The sequence below is a fragment of the Schistocerca cancellata genome, chromosome 2, assembly GCF_023864275.1.
Source record: "Schistocerca cancellata isolate TAMUIC-IGC-003103 chromosome 2, iqSchCanc2.1, whole genome shotgun sequence".
NCBI classification, from domain to species: Eukaryota; Metazoa; Arthropoda; class Insecta; order Orthoptera; family Acrididae; genus Schistocerca; species Schistocerca cancellata.
In genome coordinates, this window is record NC_064627.1 from 835,904,205 (window position 1) to 835,927,626 (window position 23,422).

Genomic DNA, 23,422 nt, shown 5'->3' on the forward strand with positions numbered 1-23,422 from the left:
AATGTGCAAAGCATCCAACTTCAATGTCATATCTCTACGAAAGATCTTGCCAACAACAACAAAAAATTGCAGTTGCAGATAAAATCATTAGGTGTGTTGAAGGCTTCTATGCAGTCACTCATTGACTAATCTGGCATGGCATTAAAGGCAGCAAAAGGAAAGCTGAAGTTTTACATTTTACTTTTAAGAAATCATTAGCACAAGAGGTTCATAAAGACATACTGTTGTTTGTCTGACAAATTCCCATATGGAGGAATGGTAATAAGCAATCCTGCCTTAGAGAAGCAAGGGAAAGCTTGTGACTCGGCACCACCAGAACTGGAGCGACATTAGGTTGCTGCAGTATTCTTCAATATATTATAAATTTTAATACAATGAATTTCATTGAGACAGAAAAGCTTCTGTCTACACTTCAGCACAGATATAGAAAGCATTGATCACTAAACTCTGCTGGCCTTTTGTCACGCGATATACTGTGAACAGGCAGATTCCATATTCCTAGATATCTGGAAAGCATTTGACATGGTGCCCCATTACAGGCCTAACAAAGGTTCAAGCACATGGATTAGGATCCCAGATATGCGAGTTGATAAGACTTCATAAGTAATATACTGCCCAGTCACATTAATGACACTATCTGTCAAAACCCTGAATAACCACCCTTTGCAGCACGGACCACTGCCAGACAGGCAGGAAGATGCAATATGATTCGGGAAGGTACCGACAGGGATGTGGAGTCATGCTGGTTCCACTGCCGCTGCCAGCTGCGGTAGGGTTCTCAGCTGAGGATCCATGGAACAAACAGCCCAACTGAAGTGATCCCACAGATTCTTGAATGGTTTGACATCCAGGGCATATTGTAAACTTATCCTGGTGCTCTCTGAACCCCATGTGTACAGTGCAATCTGTGTGACACATTGCACTGTTCTGCCGGTAGTGCCGAGGAAAAAAACTGCTTGTAGGGGGTGGTATGGTCCTCAAAACAAACTGCATGTAGGGGTCAAGGGTAGATGGGTCTTCAGATGTGGCTTTCAGAATGAAGAGATCACAAAATGCCATGTAAACACTTCTTAGACCATAAGACTCCTTCCTCGTTTGCTTTCAAATATTTCATGCCGTACACACCAACAGCCATTGTCCGATCGAGCAAGAAACTGGATTCATCTGACAATGTCACCTGTCCAGTTGCGATATTGGCGTGTAAATTCCAGCCTTCATCCCAGATGAACACTATTTAGCATGGGTGCATGAACAAGGTGCCTGCTGTAGATGCCCATATGCAATAACATACAGTTGTTGAGGAAACACTTGGTTCATCTGGGAGGCCAGTCACTCAGAGTTACAAGTCTATTTGTCTGTACACACATCTGCAGCCGTCATTCACCCCTGTCAGCTATGGCCGACTATCACCAGTGTTGCCTTGGTGCTGATTTTGGATAATCCAATTTTCCATGCATGGAGCGCTTTAAGTCTGCTAGAAAGTAAATAGTTTCCAAACTAGCCATTTAGGTAACACTTCCATCCTTGGCCAGAAAGCTAACTATCAAGCTTTTTGGACATCTGATAAACCACTTCATCTCTGCATTATAACAAAGAGAGCACTTTTTCCTGTGCCCCCAAACACGCTTTATGTACTCTTATGTTAGTGCTGCCATCTGTCACCCATGAGTTGTTACTACATGTTGACATCAAATACAGGCAGTGGTCAAATTAATGTGGCTGGGCCATGCCAAGTCCAGGATGAATACCCTCACAACCTCTTACAGAAACAGATCTCGCATGCCTTCTCTCTCCAGTCACTTACCAGGTCCACAAACGAGCACTCACCTTGTGACACAGTACATTTGTCACTTTGCAACATGAGCTGCACAGCAGTCAGACCACTTCATTAGAGTGGAAAGAGTGGGGAGGGAGGGAGGGGGGGAAACCTTAGTTTTCCAGCACTGGGTCCCTCAATTGCCCCCGTGCTCTTTGAGTGTTACGGCAGCTTCTTTCCTGAACCTCTATGCAGTGGTCACGTTGAATTTACAATGGAGGTAACTTCAGAAAAATGCTATGCAGCAAAGTTTTGCTTGAAGCTCAACAAGACACTCCTGGAAACTTATGGAATGCTTAAGGAAGCCTTTTGGGTTGACACTTTCCACTTTGCAGTCTAACAGATAGCACAAGATGTTTAGACAAGGTAGAGAGGATGTTGCTAATGAGGCTTGCATAGGACCCCCTGAAATATTGTGAACAAACAAACGTATGATTCATGTACCCCAGTTACTAAATTCAGACCATTGAATGAGTGTTCGCTTGATGTTGGAATTATTGGGACTTGGCAAAAATGAAGAGACTGTATCAGAAAAATTGGACAGTCAGATAATTTGACAAACATGTGCCCAGAGTTTTGACCAACCATAAAATCTACACCAAATGAAAGTGTGTGAAGAACTCAAGCAATGATATGAAGATGACACCAATTTCTTGGACAATGTGATCACTGGGGATGAGTTATGGATCTTTTAGTATGATTTGGAGTCAAAGATGCAGAGTCCGGAATGGCACACATCACTGTTGCACCAGAAGAAGGCTCGCTTGAGCAAGTCCTGGGTGAAATACCACCTGCCCCCACCCCTCTCGATATAAAGGGGGATAGTTACCATTAGTTCATGCCTCCTGGCTAAACTGCCAGTGCTCAATTTTAAAAGGAAGTGTTCCACAGACTGAATGACAGGCTCACTCCAAAAGGAGTTCCACACTTAGTGGAAACTGCACCACAGCAATGTGCTGGCCCACACCAGTCTTGTTGTCAGGCCCTACCTGAACCAGATCAGTGTGGCAACAATGCTGTAGCCACCTTACAGTCCCGACATGGCCTTGGCAGACATTTTTAATCCCTTGACTGGAAAGTGACCTCAAAGGAAAGCACCTCGGGTGAGTGGACAATGTGCAAGCTACTTCGATGGCTTCCTTGAAGAGCATTCTGAGTGAAGAGTTCGAGAAAGCTTAAGGCACTTGGAAATAACACTGGCAAAAATTTATTGATGCAAAATGATAAGACTTCAAAGAATTTTAAGTCATGGAACCTATCCAAACAATAGAAAATAAATAAATAAAATTACAACTCACTGCTTTCCAGACATCCAGACAAATCATGTAGACGTTTCCCATACATCCTCCCCCCCCCCCCCCCCCCCCCCCGTAGAGCATGGTGCATTACAACAGCAGTATGTGGGAGAGTGTTATATTGTTGGAAAACATCACCTGTAACTCTGTTGTTCATGAACAGCAGCATAACAGGTCGAATCACTAGGCTGACGTACAATTGTCAGGATGTGTGGGATAACCAGAAGAGTGCGCCTGCTGTCATACGAAATCACACCGCAGACCATACCTCCTGAGTGTAGGTCCAGTGTGCCTAGCACACAGAAAGTTTGGTTGCAGGTCCTCAACTGGCCTCCTCCCAGCCAACGCAAGGCCATCACTGGCACCAAAGCAGAACCAGCTTTCATCAGAAAACACAACAGACATCCACCCTGCCCTCCATTGAGCTCTCGCTTGATACCACTGAAGTAGCAAATGAAAGTGGTTTGGGGCCAGTGAAGAGCATGCTACGGGGCAACTGGCTTGGAGCTGTCCCTTGAGGTAACAAATTTGTGAGTTTGTTGTGTTACTGTGGTGCAAGCTGCCGCTCAAATTGTTGCTGCAGATGCAGTACAATGAGCCAGATCCATATGCCAAACATGATGGTCTCCCTCTCAGTACTGCCAACTGGTTGTCTGGAGCCTAGTCTTCTTGCAACCATACATTAATACATTCCTGTCATCTTAAAGGCATTCTTGACTAACATCAACACACCACATCTAACCTCAAAGATAACACTCATGACCGTTACATAGAGTATTTAATGCACACCTAAACTGCATCCTTGTAGTGGCACTACTAGCACCACTTTTATGCGACTTGTGTGAAATCTGAATAGACATCTTCCACATGTAAAAACACACCTACCAACTTCTGTTTTTGTGGCAAAACGCCTCCTTGGTGTTATGATCACCCCCCCCCCCCCCCCCCAGACAGTGTATGTTGTACAGCGAGATGAATTAATCTATGCAGTTAATATGCCACAAGTAGTTCCTCAGAAATCTGAGCAGCCTGCCTGCTCCGTCTCTCTCTCTCTCTCTCTCTCTCTGGCAATATAAATACCTTTTGTTGACAGTTTCCCTAAATGCAACAGCAACCTTTCTTATTACGTGTAGTGTCTCTCGAACTCTTACCAACTGACTTTGAATATGCAGACAGACTACATCCCAAGTCAACAATTTATTACAGAGACCAAAAGCATTCAAACTATGGAAAACCCAAGACCAAATAATGACAATATTATGAAAAGGGACAGACTCATAGGGCTGGTGGCGAAAAGTGTTTCCACTGTACAGACCAGGAGAAAGAGAGAAGGTCTTTACCAAGTCCTGAATAGTTGAATTTGCGAGGGGGGTAAAAGGCAAGGCCTCTGGAAAGGGCTGATACTTTTGTGGGGCTAAAGCTTTTTGTGAAAGGGTTCACAAATGTTTCAGGTCTCTCTAGGTCCTGGATTCTGTGTGGTGGTAGCGGTAGGGAATTTTTTGAGGGTTGGGTAAATGTAGCAGCTCTGCAAGGCAGCATTTGTCAGCAATGAGGGGATGTTTGAAAGTGGTTGTAGAGGTGATGGATATTGGTAGTCCAAGGCAGGAATAGGAAGTGAACATAGTAGTGTGTTTTTTAATAGAGGTGATGGATAGTGGTAGTCCAAGGCAGGAATAGGAAGTGAACATAGTAGTGTGTTTTTTAAGGCGGCATTGTGCACGCTGCTCTAGCTCCTGGAGGGCATGAGTTTTCACTGTGTGATATGGAATCCAGGAATTTGGAATTGTACAGCAGGAGAATTTTACATATGGAGAGGAGGTTACTGCAAGGATATTTGGGCCTGATTGACATGGTTTTGTGGGACTATGTTGGTGAGGCTTAAGGACTGGCAGAATCTGAACAGTTGAAGGTCACTGTGGAAAGAGGGGTTGCAGTCATATGGATAATTTGATGGTAAGGCCATTTGGGGGGATTCCATCAGCCAAACAACAATGCAGGAACAGTATATGGGATTTTGTTCTGGCTAGGGGATAAGGAAACTCTTCTGTACTGACCAACATGGAAGGAACAAGGATTCACGGTGGAGGATAAAAACTCTTAACTAAAACTTCCTGGCAGATTAAAACTGTGTGCCCGACCGAGACTCGAACTCGGGACTTTTGCCTTTCGCGGGCAAGTGCTCTACCAACTGAGCTACCGAAGCACGACTCACGCCCGGTACTCGCAGCTTTACTTCTGCCAGTACCTCGTCTCCTACCTTCCAAACTTTACAGAAGCTCTCCTGCGAACCTTGCAGAACTAGCACTCCTGAAAGAAAGGATATTGCGGAGACATGGCTTAGCCACAGCCTGGGGGATGTTTCCAGAATGAGATTTTCACTCTGCAGCGGAGTGTGCGCTGATATGAAACTTCCTGGCAGATTAAAACTGTGTGCCCGACCGAGACTCGAACTCGGGACCTTTGCCTTTTGCGGGCAAGTGCTCTACCAACTGAGCTACCGAAGCACGACTCACGCCCGGTACTCACAGCTTTACTTCTGCCAGTACCTCGTCTCCTAGGAGAGCTTCTGTAAAGTTTGGAAGGTAGGAGACGAGGTACTGGCAGAAGTAAAGCTGTGAGTACCGGGCGTGAGTCGTGCTTCGGTAGCTCAGTTGGTAGAGCACTTGCCCGCGAAAGGCAAAGGTCCCGAGTTCGAGTCTCGGTCGGGCACACAGTTTTAATCTGCCAGGAAGTTTTCATATCAGCGCACACTCCGCTGCAGAGTGAAAATCTCATTCTGGGAACTCTTAACTAACTTAGAAACACACTCAAAAAAGTTTTGCAAAAATACACCAAACGGGAGCGGAAAAATCACAAAAACGGATGAAGTATGGGGATACACGATAACACCTGATGGAGTAGGTCGATAGTGAAAGGCAAAGATTAACTGGAATCGAAGTGAAAGCACTGAGATTTTTTTTTTTAAAAAATGAAATGATTGTATTATGGGTTGCAGGTCTATGGGTGGATAAGTGTTAAGAAGGGGGACAGCATTTTGTGACTAGATAAGGTGAATTTAGTCTGTCTGAGCTTGAAGAGAGAGGAGAAGAAGTGCAGAGCGGGTAGGGGTTGGTAGGGTGAGATACAAGTCCGTGTGGCACAGAAAATAACATGCACAGATACATGAGAGTGATCAATCTGAAGGTCAAAGATTAATGATATCAGTGGAAGTAATGCAGGACATGAGGTACTCCACCAACAATCAGTGTGGTCCCGTAGCTGCCCGTTGTGCGCGGCTGAGATGGTTGATACAGTGTGGCTTGTAAGTAGAGCATGCAGTGTGATTTGCAAGGTGACAAATGAAACACAGGAAAGAAGAGAAAGAAAGATGGACACTGAGTATAGTAATATTTTAGAAAATAATAACAAAGGAAAACAACTGGGTTATGGGATGGAAGGAAATTCATCATGCGAAAACAAACAATGGAAACCAAGGATGGCACAGATAAGAAACAACAAAAAAAGATTGTCAAACAAAGCTTTTGGCCCAAAACTGACCCTCGTCAGAACAGAAAAAACACACACACACACACACACACACACACACACACACACACACACACACACACACACACACACAGTCATTCCATCCGGGATTTTTCATGGCTTGATTCCCCCCCCCCCCCCCCCCCCCCCCCCCCCGACTGCTTTTCTTCCATCCCATAAACCAGTGCTATTTTGTAACACATTATTATACTCAGTGTCTGTCCTTCTGTCTCTACTTTCCTGCGTTTTATTTGTCACCTTGCAAATAACGCTGCATGCTCTACTTACGAGCCACACTGTATCAACCGTCTTTGCCACACACAACAGACAGCTATGAGACTGCACTGATTGTTGGTGCAGCATCTCATGTCCCACATCACTCCCACCGATACCATTAATCCTAGACCTTGAAATTTATCACACTTCCAGTGCCACACTCTAGTGTTATTTTCCGCACCTGCTTGTGCCACACTAACTTCTGTCACCCTAGCAACCCCTCCCCAACCCCTTCTCCTCCTCCTCTCTATTCCAGCTTGCACAAACTAACTTCACCTAATCTAAATACATCTGCTGTCCCCCTTCTTCACCCACCACATACCTGCAACCCAAATTACAATTCCCCCCCCCCCCCCCCCCTCTTTGATCTCAGTTTTCTCATGTCGATTTCACTTGGTTTTTGCCTTTCACTACTGGCCAAATCCCTCAGATTTCATCTTGTTTGCCCATACTTCACATGTTTCATTCTTTTCATGATTTTTTCGTGTTTTGGTGTATATTGTAAAATTTTTTCTGACATATGTCTACTTTATTTAAATATTTTTATCATCCACTGAATGAACCCATGCTCATTCCAGCTGTGTCAATACAGTAAAGTTTCCTTATTCCTAGCAACAACTCAGTCCCATATACTGATATAATGTTCCTGAATTGTCACTTGGTTCATGAAACCCCCCCCCCCCCCCCCGAAAAAATTACCCATCTCCAGCTGCAACAAACTCCATCTTCCACAATGACCTCCTTCAGGGATAGGTCTCGACACTACTACTGTGACTGTGAATACCTCACACACCTTAAATGTCACCCAATCCCTTGCTTTTCGTATTTCAAAAGTTAACCAATATTGCTCCAAGTTGCCATTAAGATCTTTTTAACAATAAGACAAGCTGTGAGAGTTACAATTTGATTTAGTAATGTATTATGAACGGTTGCCCATCAAAGAAACATACTATGTACTGGCAGGTTTTTTCTAGCGAAACAATCCACATAGCACAGTTACAAACCACTGCTTCATGTGACAACATATTACCAGTAACATATTTGCTGTCATAAGTAACTGGATAATAGCTTTTGACCTATAGATAACATACAATATAAAAGGTATGGTCACCACCTATGTGCAGTGTTTAAGTAAGTTAAATATTTAAACAAAATTTCAAGGAACAGGAGACCTAATATCTTTGCGCGCCAAGTCAATTCAATATAGTTTGAAGTAACACCAACCTTATTTGTTTCACTTGTGAACATTAGTTTCCAATCACTACTTTCTACTGAGAACGACACAGTCATGGGAATACTCTTCAGAACAAAAAGGAATGCATTGCTGCAGCCATTTATACCTGTGTTCAGTCACAGACACAAGGAGCTGGGAAACATTTATTTAGTGCTAAAATTTCATTAAACACACTTTTCATTGTCATCCACAATGACAATGAAAATCTGAACAGCTGCTGTAAGGTTACTTACCAATTTTATGCACGATGGACTTTGAGATTCATTTATTGTCGGTAAATAAAACCAATTTTGTTACTATTGTTGCATCTCCCGGATATATCTGTATGTTCAATACTTCTGTTACCGTATTTACTCGAATCTAAGCCACACTTTTTTTCCGGTTTCTGTAATCCAAAAAACCGCCTGCGGCTTAGAATCGAGTGCAAAGCAAGTGGAAGTTCTGAAAAATGTTGGTAGGTGCCGCCACAACTAACTTCTGCCTTCGAATATGTGTAGCGCTACACGGGCATGCTTTGCATTGCAGGCACAAAGATAAATACTGGCGCCAAAACCTCTGCGTCAGTAAAAAAATTTTAAGAAAGGTGGAAGACAAGCTTTTTTTCTCCGCCCCGAGTTTCGGCCACTGCATTTTTCGTACATTATCCGACGAAGTAAATACAAATTCCGTATTGTTCATCTTCGAATGTAGCAGCATTTCAATGTACTACGAAAATCCGACTGGCAAGACTGTTTGGGATGTTTGTCAATATGGCCAACTCTACGTTCTGAATTTTTTCCTACCTGTCAGAAGAGATGGTTGCTAATAGGAACTTTTATGAATTGTGAATCACACGCAGTATTCTCTTCACCATAAGAATAATACAAATATAAACATTTTGCCATGCATTCTTTCGTATTTGCTGCTATCTCATTTAAATCCTGTATGCCTAATAAACTACGAAACTAGAGTGAGACAACAGCAAACGCGGAAGAATATACATACCATGTAATGTTTATATTCGTATTATTCTTATGTCTAATAGTGATAAGTCAGAATTGAAGCACGGCAATTGACTAGATTTTTAAATCTGACTAATTTCTGTGCAGAATATAATGTACTAAAGAGGCGTCTGCAAAGATTTTCAAACGGAGAAAAATTTTCGCTAAACTCTCGTTCAGAACATCTTCTATCATACGCGGCCTATTATTTGGTTCTTGTTGATCATTATCAAAGAAAGCAGCAGTGTAAGTAACAACAAAAGCAGTCTCTTGCCATTGTTTCGATAATTAGACGATTCCTCTTTTTTTGCCGCGAACGGTGACAGGTCGTAAACACTCATTATCAGAATGCGACAAACAATGCATGACAGTACAGTAATGCATTTTCAGCTTAGAGTGACGTAAACACCTATAACAAAGAGAACGGCACTTATCAGATCAAAGAAAAATAAGCAATCAATTCAAACCAGACGAAGCACGTGAAAAAGGAAGGGTACCCATATAAATACGGACGGAGCGACTGACGCATAGCAATGGCTACCTGGTACAGCTTAACTGCTAAGCTTACGACTCGAAACCGAACTACTGTAGCTGTATCGGCATTTATTCGATCTAAATTGTGTCTCATATTACAATGGACCAACTTTGTTTCGATTTGGAGGTGTGGCCTAAAACTTTTCTCACCTCTTGAATTTCGAGCCTCAAACTTCAGGTGCGGCTTAGATTCGGGAAAATTTTTTTCCTTGATTTCGAGTCTCATTTTTCAGGTGCGGCTTAGATTCGAGTGCGGCTTAGATTCGAGTAAATACGGTATACCATTACTCCTTACTACAATATCATATTTCTTTGGCAAAGTTGCTTTGTCAAATGTATTTGATGTAGTGTTATACGCACCTTTTGTCAAATTTATTTGATCAAATCTACCACCTTAGATTTGATCAGAGAAAGCGATTGTTTTCTGCCAAGTGCATGTGGCTGGCATGTACAAACACACAGTGAAAACCATTATGTGTTTTGTATATGGAGTGGAGAAGCACATTAAAAAATTCAAACGAGCTGTCTCGGAGCTTATTGCGGCACTATAAAAACGGAAACCTGTTTTACACAGGGAGATGAAAATCCACTCTTTCTTCAAAGCAAATTAGAATTATCTGCACTGACATTCATATAAGAAGTCAACTTCAACAAAGATGGAAGGTAAGTTCACTGTCACCATGATATTTATTTGTTCACTGATGATACATCAGTGGCACTGAAAGTGTATAGGAATTGAGCTTCATGCTAAGTGTAATAGAACATCTGCTAACTGCAGTTTAAGATACACGCATAAAGAAGAAAGCGCTATGGGCAGACATGCTAGAGGACTAAATGTTGCAGCCGGGAAAGAGAAATTTGATGGGTACTTGCAAGGCACAGAAGCAAGGACAAGCCTGAGAGGTGTTTAACAAGAATAAATAGCTGCGAATGTTCAGGAATGTATGAATCGTGCCTAATTTTAAATGTATTAAAAATTAGTTCGAAATACGTAAAGAAAATCACAATATTAACTAAAATCTGTGTGAAGTTTCAGAAAGCACTTGGTAAGCACATAGATATACTTGTAATCAGCTCCTTTTGAACTTAAAAAACACCTGGTCACAATTAATTTAAGTTAAAGGATTTATGATGCTACAATTACAATCATAGCCAACACTTGGTTCAAGAATCATAAAAGAAGGTTGTATACCTGGAAGAATCCTGGAGATACTAAAAGGTATCAGATAGATTATATAATGGTAAGACAGAGATTTAGGAACGAGGTTTTAAATTGTAAGACATTTCCTGGGGCAGATGTGGATTCTGACCACAATCTATTGGTTATGAACTGCAGATTGAAACTGAAGAAACTGCAAAAAGGTGGAAATTTAAGGAGATGGGACCTGGATAAACTGAAAGAACCAGAGGTTGTAGAGAGTTTCAGGGAGAGCATAAGGGAACAACTGACAGGAATGGGGGAAAGAAATACAGTAGAAGAAGAATGGGTAGCTCTGAGGGATGAAGTAGTGAAGGCAGCAGAGGATCAAGTAGGTAAAAAGACGAGGGCTAATAGAAATCCTTGGGTAACAGAAGAAATATTGAATTTAATTGATGAAAGGAGAAAATATAAAAATGCAGTAAATGAAGCAGGCTAAAAGGAATACAAACGTCTCAAAAATGATATCGACAGGAAGTGCAAAAGGGCTAAGCAGGGATGGCTAGAGGACAAATGTAAGGATGTAGAGGCTTGTCTCACTAGGGTTAAGATAGATACTGCCTACAGGAAAATAAAAGAGACCTTTGGAGAAAAGAGAACCACTTGTATGAATATCAAGAGCTCAGATGGCAACCCAGTTCTAAGCAAAGAAGGGAAGGCAGAAAGGTGGATGGAGTATATAGAGGGTTTATACAAGGGCAATGTACTTGAGGACAATATTATGGAAATGGAAGAGGTTGTAGATGAAGACGAAATGGGATTTAAGATACTGCGTGAAGAGTTTGACAGAGCACTGAAAGACCTGAGTCGAAACAAGGCCCCGGGAGTAGACAACATTCCATTTGAACTACTGATGGCCTCGGGAGAGCCAGTCATGACAAAACTCTACCATCTGGTGAGCACGATGTATGAGACAGGCGAAATACGCTCAGACTTCAAGAAGAATATAATAATTCCAATCCCAAAGAAAGCAGGTGTTGACAGATGTGAAAATTACCGAACTATCAGTTTAATAAGTCACAGCTGCAAAATACTAACGCGAATTCTTTACAGACGAATGGAAAAACTGGTAGAAGCCGACCTCGGGGAAGATCAGTTTGGATTCCGTAGAAATGCTGGAACACGTGAGGCAATACTGACCTTACGACTTATCTTAGAAGAAAGATTAAGAAAAGGCAAACCTACGTTTCTAGCATTTGTAGACTTAGAGAAAGCTTTTGACAATGTTAACTGGAATACTCTCTTTCAAATTCTGAAGGTGGCAGGGGTAAAATACAGGGAGCGAAAGGCTATTTACAGTTTGTACAGAAACCAGATGGCAGTTATAAGAGTCGAGGGGCATGAAAGGGAAGCAGGAGTAAGACAGGGTTGTAGCCTCTCCCCGATGTTATTCAATCTGTATATTGAGCAAGCAGTAAAGGAAACAAAAGAAAAATTCGGAGTAGGTATTAAAATTCATGGAGAAGAAGTAAAAACTTTGAGGTTCGCCGATGACATTGTAATTCTGTCAGAGACAGCAAAGGACTTGGAAGAGCAGTTGAACGGAATGGACAGTGTCTTGAAAGGAGGATATAAGATGAACATCAACAAAAGTAAAACGAGGATAATGGAATGTAGTCAAATTAAGTCGGGTGATGCTGAGGGAATTAGATTAGGAAATGAGAAACTTAAAGTAGTAAAGGAGTTTTGCTATCTAGGGAGTAAAATAACCGATGATGGTCGAAGTAGAGAGGATATAAAATGTAGACTGGCAATGGCAAGGAAAGCGTTTCTGAAGAAGAGAAATTTGTTAACATCAAGTATAGATTTAAGTGTCAGGAAGTCATTTCTGAAAGTATTTGTATGGAGTGTAGCCATGTATGGAATTGAAACATGGACGGTAAATAGTTTGGACAAGAAGAGAATAGAAGCTTTCGAAATGTGGTGCTACAGAAGAATGCTGAAGATAAGGTGGGTAGATCACGTAACTAATGAGGAGGTATTTAATAGGATTGGGGAGAAGAGAAGTTTGTGGCACAACTTGACTAGAAGAAGAAGGGATCGGTTGGTAGGACATGTTTTGAGGCATCAAGGGATCACAAATTTAGCATTGGAGGGCAGTGTGGAGGGTAAAAATCGTAGAGGGAGACCAAGAGATGAATACACTAAGCAGATTCAGAAGGATGTAGGTTGCAGTAGATACTGGGAGATGAAGAAGCTTGCACAGGATAGAGTAGCATGGAGAGCTGCATCAAACCAGTCTCAGGACTGAAGACCACAACAACAACAATTACGACTTGGCTACTATGAAATGTGGGAGAGGGTGCAAGAGGTGGAGGGAGTGGGGAGGAATGAACAATCAATTAGTGCAGGAAGCATTTGAAGCAAAAGATTTAACTACGACTAATGTTGCTGACGAAACTGTCGTAAAAACCGAGCAGTTAGCTATGGGTGTTAAAGTGCCACTTCCAGTATGAGGAGGTGTACCGCTCCACAACAAATCAGCGCAGCAGATTAATGACCAGGCTCCGTGTGTACTGGCAAGTCTGGATGTTTTCTTTACACTTTCTCGCATCCTGTTACATAAATACTGGGTTTTTACCTAGAAAGTCCCATCTCATTTACACAACCCACAAACATTTAGAAAACTTTCACGTGAGTAACACTACACACTGACAGTTTCGGTACACACATTCCATCGTGGGATGTAGCAGGGTGGCAACAGGTCAGTACCTGACCACTCCTTTCAATTAACCATGCAAGATTCGTTAATAAATGCCAGCCCTACACCAGTGTGAAACAAGGGCACAAGAGGAGGAGGAGAAGGAGGAGGAGGAGGAGGAGGAGGAGGAGTAAACTGTCCAAATGCCTGGAGATAAAATTCATGGGAGAGGAATGTTAATGGTTTTTCCTGCAGTTTACAAGACTATGACAACTACATCTTAGTTCTGCATGTTGCAGGCACAGCTATTTGCACAACTATTCAGTTGACTTTTGACTAATCAATTTTCCAGTAAGATACAAGATTCACACACTGAAGTATTAATGAGGACATGTCACAGATGTGAATTGGGCAATCTGTGATGGATGACTTGATTAAAATGTGATGATTTCTTCAGCCTTCTAATCTTATGTGGCGCCCATTTTTATAGAGGGGACGGAGGAAAGACAGCTTTGGAGATGAAGTGTATGTAACAACGTCACCAGCAACACAGGATGAACTCTAGTACAACTTCAATGCAATATTTATAATGACTCTTAATTCAGGACAACATGTGAAGATCAAACTATTCCCACAGAACTATTGTGTGTGATGATATATAGAACTGTTTCTCTACAGAATCATATATCAGCAGGATCTGTCATTACTCATCCATTTGTCTGCAAGTGGCATATCAACGGTAGACCTAGGTGCCCTGTGCTGGGTGGACAGGGATCAGGGATGACTCAGGGTGTTTTACTGATTCCCCTATCCAAAAAATTTCAGGTGCTGCCCTTCACTGAAACTGAGCATGTGGGACTCACTTTACCTGTTTTGGGGAAATCTGTTCTGTCCGGTGTAGGGGGTCTATTAATCATTGGCTGTTAAAATGTATGATGAATGAAAGTACCCCTCTGATAAATGGCAGCAAGGGACAGGAAAGGACACCAGATGCACACAGTGTGTATGCCTGGGGGCCCCATTCATTCAAAATGCTGGAGAGGCTATTCTGACAGCCACTGAGGGAATAGGGTGCAACCAACTGCAGATTGTGGCACACGCTGGAACAAATGATGCCTTTTGTCTGGACTCCAAGGTAATACTTGGGTCATCCCAGTGACTGGCAGAGCCTTGTGCATGGAGTTTCAGTGAGGCTCACAATTTGTCGTCAGAACTGATCCTGGCCCTTTGGTTCCAAATCAAGAGGAAGAACTGAAACAGAGACTCTGAAGGTTCTGTAACAATTGAGATTGTGGTTTCCTGGACTTGTCCCATAATGTTGAGAACTGTACGCAGCCCCTAGATGGGTCAGGTGTACGACAGCTGGATGAAAGCCAGAAGTATCAGTGCTACATTAAAAGAAAGGCCTTCCACAGGTGAGAGTATTAAAATCCTAGTTCTTAACTGCTCAAGCATTTAAAATGACTTGCCAGCATTTGAAGCACTACTGAAAAACAAACTCTCCCAATACTAGAAACAGAAAGCTGGTTGAAACCTGAAATTGATGAATTTTTGAAGAGTATCTGAGTTTTTATTGAAAGGATAGGCAAAAGGGAAATGGAAGTGGGGTATTTGTCACAGTAGAGAAGAAACTTAAATCCACCGAGACAGAAACTGATGCTGCACAAAGATTGTTTGGGAAATGACAGGTGGGCATAAAATTATTGAATCCTATCGCCCACCACTCATCTCCTGATGCAACCAAAAACTTTAGAAAGACTTCAGTTCACTTGTACATAAGTTGCCCAATCATACTGTAACCACTGGTGGAAACTTTAATCATACAACAATCAATTGGGAAAACAGTTTCGTTAGTGATGGACATACTAAGACATCGTGAGAAACACTCCAAAACAAATGCCTTCTCTAAAAACTACCTAGAACAGATGGTTAGGAACCCCACTCGTGAAGGAAATACACTGGACCTAATGGCAACAAAGAGACCTGACTTATTTGAGGATGTCCACATTGAAACTGGTATCAGTGACTATGATACAGTTGTGGCAACAATGATTACCAAAGTACAAAGGACACCTGAAACAAGCAGAAAGACTTCAGTAAACTAGATAAAAATCAGCTGTGTCATATCTCAATGAGGAACTTTAAACTATCAACACAAGGCAAAAGCACATCTGGCTCAAGTTTAAAAGAATAGTTGACCATGCACTGGGTAGGTATGTACCCGCATATACAGTCACTGTAGAGAAACTTTGAAAGAAACACAGATTACTGCGTAAGAAGTGTAAAACAAAGCATAAGGCTATAGACAGACACATGATGAATGAAACACTTTTGGCTGCCAAAAGAGTAACGCTTAATGCCTTCAATAACTACCATAGCAGAATATCATCAAGTGATCTTTCACAGAATCCAGATATTCTGGTCATATAAAAAGGGTATTAGCAACACCAAAGCTAGTGTGCAATCCCTATAGAATGAGACAGGAGCTGAAACTCAGTATAGCAAAGCAAAAGCTCAAATGATTAACTCTGTTTTCAAATGTTCCTTTACAAAGGAAACCCACGAGAATTGCCCCAAATTTAATTCTCGTATCACTGAAAAGATGAATGGAGTAAGTATTAATGTCAGTGATGTGGAGAAACAGCTACTGAAACTACACAAAGCTCCAGAGTCTGTTGGAATCCCTACCAGGTTTTATACTGAATTTGCTGCTGAATTGGCCCCTCTTCTAACTATAATCTATCTTAAATCCCTCGAATAAAAAACCGTGCCCAATTTTTGGAAAAAGCACAGGTCACACCCGTCTATAAGAAGGGTAATAGAAGTGATCCACAGAAAATACCACTTGATGTCCTAGATATCTATTTGTTGCAGTACCTTATAGTATATTTTCTGCTCAAAAACAAAGTATCTCAAACAGAATTACTTTCTCAATACCAACCAGCGTGGAGTCCGAAAATATCATTTATATTAAACCCAACTACCACTCTTCCCATATGAGATACTGAAAGCTTCGGCTCAATGCAATGAGGTAGACACACCCAGTACTACAGCTACACTTATTGTCAAAAGTATGACCATATGGGGTATCAAGTGAAATTTGTGACTGGATTGAGGGCTTTTTGGTAGAGAGCACACAGGATGTTATCTTGGATGGGAGTCACCATCAGATGTAGGGAAATGTTGGGACCCTTACTGTTCATGCTGTATATCAATGACCTTGCACACAACATTAATAGTAACCTCTGCAGATGATGAAGCCATCTAAAATGAAGTACTGCCTGAAAGAAGCTGCATAAACATTCAGCCAGATCTTAAGATTTCAAAGTGGTGCAAAGACTGGAAACTTGCTTTAAATCATTAAAAATGTAAAATTGTGCACTTCACAGAATGAGAAACAAAACAAATAAACATTGCATCCTATGACTATAATATCAATGAATCGCTCAACACCTACAAATACCTGGGTAACACTTTGTAGGGATACGAAATGGAATAATCACATAGGCTCAGTTACAGGTAGACTTCAGTTTATTGGCAAAATACTGGGGAATTGTAAATCAGTCAACAATCTACAAAGCAGACTGCTTACAAATCACTCATGTGACCAGTTCTAGAATATTGCTGATGTGAGAGACCCCAATACCAAATAGGACTAACACATGCAGAGAACGGCAGCATGAATGGTCACTTTGACACTTAAGAGAGTTTCACAGACATACTGAACTGGAAGACTCTTAAGATAGACGTAAACTATCCCGAGAAAGTCTACTTTAAATGATAATTTTAGGAATATGCTACAACCCCCTTATGTATCTCTTACATAGTGATCTTGAGGATAAGATTAGAATAATTACTGCGCGCGCATGCACGCACGCACGCACACACACACACAGAGGCAATTAAATACTCATTCTTCTTATGCTCCATATGTGAATGAAACCCTAATAACTGGTACAATGGGACATACCCTCTGCTATGCACCTTGTGGTGGTTTGCACAGTATTGATGTACATGTAATTTACTTTTCATATTAAATGTGAGAAATACTCAGTTACATCATGTGGCACAGAGTATGCTCAACTCGTGCTCTCTTTACAACTGACAAGGTATCTTAGTTCAAAGGAAGCCATGGGTATTGCATCTCCATCGGGAACATGCTTAACAGAGTCCTGTGACATTCAAATAATGCTTCAAGTTGAGAAACATGGTAGCACACATATACTTCTTCAAAATTCAAACACAAAAAATTATCACACACTGTTCAACAGTTCTGTATATCCAGGCCACTGACATAGTTTATCGACAGCAACTGAGAGATTTATACCAAATAAATTAACAAACGACAGAGTTGATCCCCTATGGTACACAAAACGGGTTAGAACACTGTTGCAGAAACAACAAGGGGGGGGGGGGGGGGGGGGGGAGGAGAGAGAGAGAGAGAGAGAGAGAGAGAGAGAGAGAGAGAGAGAGAGAGAGAGAGAGAGAGAGGAGGAGAAGGAGAAGAAAAGCATGCCTAATTAAAACAAATGCAAACTCTCAAAGACTGGCGATGTTTTACAGAAGCTTAAAATTTAGCGCAGACATCAATGTGAGATTCCTATAATAGTTTCCACAACAAAACTGTCTTGAAACTTGGCAGAAAATTCAGAGAGATTATGGTCATACGTAAAGTACGCTAGCGGCAAAACAAAATAAATGCCTTCTCTGCGCAATAGCAACGGAAATACTATTGACGACAGTGCTGCCAAAGCAAAGTTACTAAACACAGCCTTCCAAAATTCCTTCACCAAAGACAACAAAGTAAATATCCCAGAATTCGAATCAAGAACAGCTGGCAACATGAGTAACTTAGTAGTAGGTATCCTCGGAGAAGTGAAGCAACTTAAATCACTTAATAAAAGCAAGTATTCCGGTCCAGACTGGTATACCAATTAGGTTCATTCAGAATATGCTGATGCAATAGCTCCTTGCTTAACTATATGTACAACCTTTCACTCAGCGAGAGATCTGTACCCAAAAACGGAAAAGTTGCACAGGTCACACCAATATACAAGAGAGGTAGTAAGAGTAATCCTCAAAATTACAGGACCATGCCATTAACGTTGATATGCAATAGGACTGTGGAAAATATACTGTGTTCAAACACTATGAATTACCTCCAAGAGAATGGTCTATTGACACAGTGAACACAGATGCAGAAAACACTATTCTTGTTAAACAAAACTAGCTCTTCACACACGAAGTGTTGAGTGTTATTGACAAGGGATTTCAAATTGATTCCTTATTTCTGGATTTCCAGAGGGTTTTTGTCACTGTATCACACAAGCAGCTTGTTGTGAAATTTCATGCTTTTGGAATATTGTCTCGTTACGTGACTGGATTCATGACTTCCTGTCGGAGACGTCACAGTGAGTAGTAACTGACGGAAAGTCATCAAGTAAAACAGAACTCATTTCTGGCATTCCCTAAGGTAGTGTTATAGGACATCTGCTGTTCCTTATCTATATAAATGATTAGACGATCTGAGCAGCCGCCAGCCTGTTTGCTGATGATGCTGTAGTTTGTCTAGTAAAGTCATCAGCAAATCAAAACAAATTGCAAAATTATTTAGGAAAGATATCTGTAAGGTGCAAAAACTGACCCTAAATAACAACGTGTAGGGTCATCCACATGAGTGATAAAAGGAATCCGTTAAAACTTTGGTTACATGATAAATCAGTCAAATCTGAAGGCCATAAATTCAGCTAAATACCTAAGAATTACAATTACGAACAAATTAAATTGGAAAGAAAACAAAGAAAATGTAACAGCTACTAAAAGAGACTGCCTACAATACGCTTGTCCATCCTCTTTTACAGTACTGCTGCACGATATGGGTTTCTTACCATATAGAATTAACAGAGTACATTGAGAAAGTTCAAAGAAGGGCAGTGTGTTTTGTATTATTGTGGAACAGGGGAGGGAGTGTCACAGACATGATACAGGATTTGGGATGGACATCATTAAAACAGAAGCGTTTCTTGTTATGGCGGAATCTTCTCACGAAATTTCGATCAGCAACTTTCTCCTCCGAATATGAAAGTATCTGTTGAGGCCAACTTACATAGGGACAAACGATCATCATAATGAAATAAGGAAAATTAGAAAGATATAGGCGTCCCCCCCCACCCCAATGCTGTTTCAGATTGGAATAGCATAATTATTATTAAGGTGGTTCGATGAATCATCTGCCAGGCACTTAAGTGTGATTTGCATCACTCAACAAGCCCTCAAGCCAACTGACGAACAAGTAACATTAGGTGCTGTGTCTTTTGAACAAATTACAGCACAGCAATAGAAGCAGGCTCCAGCACTGATGGTATCAAGATGCCAGCTTCTATGTAAACAATGTGCTGTCAGTGCACAACCGCCTGCTTTTATATAGTTTGTATAGCTTAGACCCCAGTTTTTGTTTACTACAAATGTCACCAAAATGACATCATTCACCGAGTGACAATCCGTTGGATTGTGGAGTGGCAACTACTGCGAACTCTCCATCACGGTATAGTCAACTACAAGTGGGCCGTCAAACATGTTTCAGTGGCACGGGTAAAAACTGTGGTACTAAAAAGGCAGAAACAAAAATTAAAAAAGCATATAATTACTTCTGTTACATTTAATATGTAATGATTAAGGCCTTTCATTTATAAAAATAATAGTGTTTCACTGTTTAACTAATTATGTTGACAGTAAGCACTAAATACATACTTTTGCAATTCTTGCATCTTAAGATGATACACTTACCAGCATTTTGTATCAGTGCATCAAGATCATTTTCTTTGGCTTCCAGGTCTTCTATATCACACTGCAATTTACTTGCAGATGACAGCCCCGAACTGCCAACCATATTGCCACCTCTTCAAAATGAAAAAGAAATTTGCATTAGAAACTTTCACTATACATCTACCATTCATTAACAGGGCTGTCAATAAATTACACTTTCTTCTAATATTTCAATACAATCATGTTGTAGTGACTTACCAAATGAAAGTGCTGGCAGGTTGACAGATACACAAACGAACACAAACATACACACAAAATTCAAGCTTTCGCAACAAACTGTTGCCTCATCAGGAAAGAGGGAAGGAGAGGGAAAGACCAAAGGATGTGGGTTTTAAGGGAGAGGGTAAGGAGTCATTCCAGTCCCGGGAGCGGAAAGACTTACCTTAGGGGGAAAAAAGGACGGGTATACACTCGCGCACACACACACATATCCATCCACACATATACAGACACAAGCAGACATATTTAAAGACAAAGAGTTTGGGCAGAGATGTCAGTCGAGGCAGAAGTGCAGAGGCAAAGATGTTGTTGAATGACAGGTGAGGTATGAGTGGCGGCAACTTGAAATTAGCGGAGATTGAGGCCTGGTGGATAACGGGAAGAGAGGCTATATTTTTCCTTCGTGGAATGTTTCCTTCTATTATAACCAATCATGTTGTAGGAAATATAAGCCAAATATGGCAATTCATATTTTTACATGCCCCATAATCACATCAAAAATTAATTTTCAATGCATACTATGATACAAATAGAGTGATTTTAATACTAAGAAGTCAAATATAGAAATCTAATGAACATCTGCGACAACAATTTGCATATGTGGTGGCTCTCCCAGCATGACTGGCAAGAGGAATGGTACATTCTGAGGGTCTCTTTGCATCAGTTCCATTTTGCCACACAATATTATGACATTCATCTTAAACTGGTATTGTGAGAGTGTCAAAATGTGGTTGTTGCCCAGATTCCTGTCGGACTAACATAAATGCAGTTTTCAGTCTATATCGGCACCAGAAAGCAGTCAATCATTACAAGAATAAGTAATTTCCACAATCAACCGTGGAAAGATGGTGAAAATATTAACAAACACACCCACTGCCTACAGGAGATAAACGTTTAATGTGTTGCCGTCAGGAACAAATATCTGAAGATGCTCTGTCTCAGGATTGTATCTAACAATAAATGAATCATATCTGACATCTGGTTTCTATCTCCATATAGCAAAACTGCCTGGAAGGATAAGGGTACAGATTACTAATGTCTAAAGAAAAAGACAAAATCTAAGAACTGTAATATAAATAACTGCCTAAAACCTTTGGTAAGAAAACATCCACAGCTATAAACAGTACTTCACTGGGACTGTGGTTACTGCTTAATTTATTTCCTCCCAATCAAACTTCTGCACTACTTCCCCAATATTGATTTTGGTGGAATATAAAATGGGTACAAATGTACAAATATTACAATGATACAATGCATACTAAAATCAAATTACTTAGCAGAACATGGTATAAAAACAGCGACATACAAAGAAAAGCTGTTTTCAGTTGTTATGTGGATGTAACTGCTAGTATATGTTTCACTATTAGAAAGTTGTCTTTTTAAAATTACCGTATTTATCTAAGTACAAGAAGACACTGAATATGAGGCAACCTTTTTATAAGATGATCCCTGGGAAAAATTTAATTTCAATCTGGCTAATCAATATAACAAATTGTTTTATTGCTCTATACAGTGGAACTTTGATTTTACATTTACTGTTTTCACATTTTTCATGATTCTACACATAAATTTGTAGCCCCCTGTGAAAAGTCTTAAGATCAATGCTAGGAATTCCCAGTTTTATGTTTCTTCCCAGTAAGGTTTAACTTGAGTCTACATTCTTATTCAACATCTCACTTCTGAGTTCATCCCGTTTTCTCCCTATTGACATTCGCTATGACAGAGTGAAATATAAGTGGCACAAAAGACAGAGGGTTTGCAGCGCAGGTGGTGGTGGAGTTAAGGGAATATTTTAGGCCATTGCAGAGGGGCAGATATGTGGGAGGAGATGCTGACAATCCACAACTGCCATTGGCAACACAACTTTGCAATGTTTAGCTTCACTGTGCAATTTTAATCTCCGAGTGCTGACTTTTGTGTAATTTATAGTCTTTGGCAGAACAGTGTATGAGGTCTGTTAAAAAAAAAAAAATTCTGTAAGTTTGTCTACAAAGTTTTTCTACACTTACCGTTTACTTATTGTGCATGGTCTCGTTCAAAATACTCTGATTTACAACTGATACACCACTCCCAAAACTATTTCCACTTCTGGAAGCAGTCTTACTACCACTCCTTCTGGATCATGTGAAGCGCCATCTACGAATTTTGTTTTATCTTTTCTATCATTGCAGATATTCCTCCTTTCAGCAGGGTTTTCTACTTTGGAAATAAGCATAACATCACAGTGATTTCATTTTTTGTGCAATAGTCACACACCAACAAGAATGAATGTGCGAGTGCGTTACTGTGACGCAAGAGCCATGAATAGTCTCACCACATTTCTGGCCTTTTCCTTCTCACATTTTCTAGCAGTTGTCACAACATAGGCCAATAGTACCATTGATCAACAATCTGTCCCTGTGGCACATTTGCATGATGAACCAGTCCTTCAAAATCAAAGAAAACTATCAGCATGGCTTTGACATTTGACCTGACTCAACGAACATTTGTTTGGTCTTAGAGAACCTATTCTGACCCATTGTGAAGAGTGAACTTTGGTCTCAACATCAAAACCGCAGACCGAAATTTCACCACCAGTTACCATTCTCTTAAGGAAAATCTCATTCTCATTTGCTTGGTCCAAAAGCTCTACACAGATTGCAAGGTGAAGGTCTTTCTGGTCTTGACTCATGGGACAAACTTGGCAACATGATGCATTCCAAGATAGCATGTCAGGATTTCATGACATGAGCCAAACAAAATGTTACATTCTTCGGCAATCTCTTCGACAGTCAGTCTTCGACTGGCGTGCACAATTTTGTTGACATTCCTGACATCAGCTTCATCAGCAAACGGCGAATGGCGTCCTGATCGAGGGTTACTTTTAACTTCTGCCTGGT

General features: G+C 40.9%; 1 protein-coding gene and 1 non-coding gene across 6 annotated transcripts in view; both read right to left on the minus strand.

The window, feature by feature from the left end:
• The window catches only part of LOC126162743 (transcription factor E2F6-like), a 110,080-nt gene that overhangs the window by 15,562 nt on the left and 71,096 nt on the right, over window positions 1-23,422 (minus strand). For all 5 annotated transcript variants that reach the window (XM_049919422.1, XM_049919423.1, XM_049919419.1 and 2 more), the window contains exon 6: window positions 20,286-20,398. In XM_049919422.1, the coding sequence (XP_049775379.1) occupies window positions 20,286-20,398 (113 nt within the window). The remainder of the gene's footprint in view (window positions 1-20,285; window positions 20,399-23,422) is intronic.
• On the minus strand, window positions 5,542-5,616 carry Trnal-caa (transfer RNA leucine (anticodon CAA)). Its single transcript has one exon. It is a non-coding gene; the product is annotated as a tRNA-Leu (tRNA).